A 3,340-nucleotide genomic window follows, 5' to 3' on the forward strand; every position below is an offset into this window, starting at 1 on the left:
GTGTGAAGAAGCAAGACGAGGTTATATGCTGTCCGTTCAATTAATTCTTGACATATTATTAATAATTAACATGTTATCTCAAATTTACCCACATTAACTTCACCACTAACCCATGAAATGAATGATATGCCAAGAATAAACTAGATGGACAGCAAAATAGATATTAAAATTAGACCGCAAATCTCAATTTAGTCAATAATTTGGATAGCTCGATTGTCTATTACACTTGTCGGTTGGGGTGCATCGAAGATGGTATGAACCTGGCATCTTAGAATTGAATATACATTCTAGCAAAGGAATCCTTTGCCTCTGCTTTTTGATAAAGACAGGACAAAATATCATTTCTTCCCTTTATTAGTTGACAATGTAGTGGCTATCATAAGCTTGTCGTGTCACCCAAGAAAGTAAAACAAAAACCATCCGAATAGAATTCTATTTTTTTAATGATGCAGTAAACATGAATTCCACTAAATCAAAACAGCCTTTATAGTACCAACCACCAAATAGAGAATAAATATTATAAATGAAATATAAATTTTCAAATGGAGAACTGACGAGTCATTTACATATTGGCTAGAGAAAACTTGTTTTCAAGTGGCAAGCAATGCTGGTACATCTAACCACTACGGGTGCAACCTGTACATTTATAAATATGATCATTTGGTAATCAATTTGCAATTAATAATGGTATTGAACAGAGAAAGCATTTACTACCCATCAAACAGTATCAAACGACACTGATTTTTAATGCGGCCCCAGGCAAGAAAACTACATCTTCCTACTATTTAAGCAAACAATCTAAATGTCTGGATATCCAAAGATTCTCGTGTTCGAATATGCACACCCCAACCACAAGTCTTCAAAATTTTGTTCTTTCTTGACATCACCATTAGATGCATAAATATCTATCACGTGATCCACAACTTCCATTTGAACATCATGCCCAACAAGTTTCTATGTTGATTATGGACGAAGTTACAGATGATATGATAATGAAATCCAAGCAGAGATTATTGAAATATGAAAATATGATTACAACGTTAATGACAAAATTCTAGAATTGAGACACCATCTAGGCATTTGTCATAGACCACTTTCGCCCATCAATAATTAAACTCACTAATGACATTTTCCATACATTGTTCAGGACGTTAAACAACAGTGCGACACATAGCTAAAAAGAACTACAATTTCAGAGTTTGTAAACAAGTTCACTGCTTGGATATCATAAAATTTATAGTGAGCCCTTTAATATAGTCCACCTGCCATAAAAGGAAAAAGAAAAAACTCGAATGAGAAAGTTTCACCAAAACTACTGCAATAGTAGGAAAATAGAAAAACAGGAACAAGAAAAGAAGGAAAGCAGGATTGAAACTAAAGTCCTCTTCGAGAGACCTCCTATTAATCGAGCTGAAAAAGGTAATAAGAAAAGTAACATGTCAAGTAAAAATGTTGAGAAGTTAGACCTCCCCTCAACCCCAAAATCAATCTTCAGCAACACCAATTTAATTTTCATCCAGCCTAACTTTGCAGATTGTAAAGAGTCAACACAGGATTTTTAGAAGTTCCCACAAAATGATAAATAAAATGGTTCACAATGTTATTGCTGAATCTCTTCCAGTCATAAAGCATGCAAGGCTCTTCTACCAATTCATTTATGCAATTTGCATCAATATACTGCCATTCACTTGCATTTTATCCTGTTCTGTTAATTTACAATGTCAATGGAACTGATTGAAATTATATGTTTGAAACTTGAAAGATAGGTGAATAGGAAACAAATAGCCTATTTCACATTGCTGTTGAAAAGATTGACCTAGAATATGTTTATGGCAAGATTTTCAAGAGCGTTTCTAGTATTTCATAACACTTGGGTTCAAGGTGGTGGAAAGCAAGAAAACTTCATTTGCTCCTTCCCGAAAAGTAAAAAAGTTGGGACCAGCCAGCTAGACAGGACCTGCGAACGGGTATCATCTCTTGCATATTCTAGCTGACACGTGTTCTTTTTTAAATTTTTTTCAATCAAAGATATTCTTTGACATTAGATTATTTCTTTAGTAAGTGCATCTGATGTTAAATTACTTCAGTGACAAATATGCAGTAATTCCCATTGTTACTGATTAATGTACAGAACATTGGACAAGATTAATCAGAGCTTGATTAATGTACAGAACATTGGACAAGGTTGAACAGTGGAAATTGAGAAAAAGAATGTAAAATCTTGCTTAGTGCAATTCCAGTCCATTCCAATCATGCGTGCCAAACATGCTATAAGAAGCTGACGAATAAAATAGCTCGAAAAATCTTTTGAAGATTTCAAAATTTAATCAAATTACCTCGCTGTTCTTCCATTACCCAGAAGCAATACTAGCGCTTATTTACTGTTTAGATAAATTAGTCTTAGTCTTATCTCGTTTATCGTTTTATGCCTCCATTCTTTCAGCTTCACTAATCTGTAATTTCCAGTGTTAAAATACATGAGAATGCTAAGCAGCTCCCTAGAAGTAATCAGACACTTGCACATGTCATTATGATTCACATCCACAAATTGTGAACATAATTACAGTAGTCTTCGAGCAAAGGCAGATTATGGCCACTTCAAGGCCATATTCAGTAACTTAGTGATTAAACTAATATAAATCAAAGTGTCAAGTGCTCCAAGTGGAAATGAAATAGGAAACCCGTAATAGCAAGAAAGTCAACCATTAAATCCGGAAAATCTAGAAGGCATAGATTTTAGTGAAGGTTTGCGTCAAATCCGTTTGTTCATACCATACAAATGAAATCGACCTCTAAGTAATCAATAATCATTAAAGAAAACCCTAATCCGCTTAATTTCGAGTGGAACAAAGAACCTAGATCTGAATGCATAAAAAAGATCAAATTAACAGAAAACGGAAAATTAAAGAGTACCAAGGCAAAGTGGCTAATTAGAAGCGGAAGGAGAAGAGATAATCTCCATGAGCTTCTTGTCCCGTCTCTCCATCGCCACGTCCCAAACGTCATTCCCAATGTGCTTCGGCTGCCATAAATCAATAATTTAGTAATTATCACTGACTGGGAAAAAAACAAAGGCAAATCAATTGAATCTGAAGAAAAGTAAAGAGCAAATCGAAATACATAAAAAAATGGACACATACTCGGCCATGGGCGGCCTTGTGGATGAAATACTGAGCATTTCCCATCACGCAAAGCATGCCTGCTATGATCCCTAACGGTAACATTGCTTCCAACCAGACCAACCCCATCTCTCTCAGACTCGCTCTCACACACGCACACGCGCAGTTTAATGGCTTCGCTGTGCTAGCCTGCTACTCATTATCCCTTCCCTTCCCTTCCC

The 3,340-nt window shown here is 35.5% G+C and overlaps 1 protein-coding gene across 1 annotated transcript; it reads right to left on the minus strand.

Moving 5' to 3' along the window:
• Positions 1-987: 987 nt before the first annotated feature.
• Positions 988-3,334, minus strand: LOC111398619 (NADH dehydrogenase [ubiquinone] 1 alpha subcomplex subunit 1). Its single transcript, XM_023025614.1, has 3 exons — positions 3,141-3,334; positions 2,914-3,022; positions 988-1,262 (listed from the first exon to the last, which is right to left on the minus strand). Exons 1-2 carry the CDS (start codon positions 3,246-3,248, stop codon positions 2,927-2,929), a joined length of 204 nt encoding a protein of 67 aa, XP_022881382.1. The 5' UTR covers positions 3,249-3,334; the 3' UTR covers positions 988-1,262; positions 2,914-2,926.
• Positions 3,335-3,340: the final 6 nt, after the last annotated feature.

The sequence above is a fragment of the Olea europaea genome, chromosome 1, assembly GCF_002742605.1.
Source record: "Olea europaea var. sylvestris chromosome 1, O_europaea_v1, whole genome shotgun sequence".
NCBI lineage: Eukaryota > Viridiplantae > Streptophyta > Magnoliopsida > Lamiales > Oleaceae > Olea > Olea europaea.

Coding starts and splice junctions, on each gene's coding strand:
- LOC111398619 (XM_023025614.1), bottom strand. CDS start 3,248: ATGGGGTTGGTCTGGTTGGAAGCAATGTTACCGTTAGGGATCATAGCA. Junction 3,023..3,140: donor ACAAGGCCGCCCATGGCCGA/GTATGTGTCCAT, acceptor GATTTATGGCAG/CCGAAGCACATTGGGAATGA.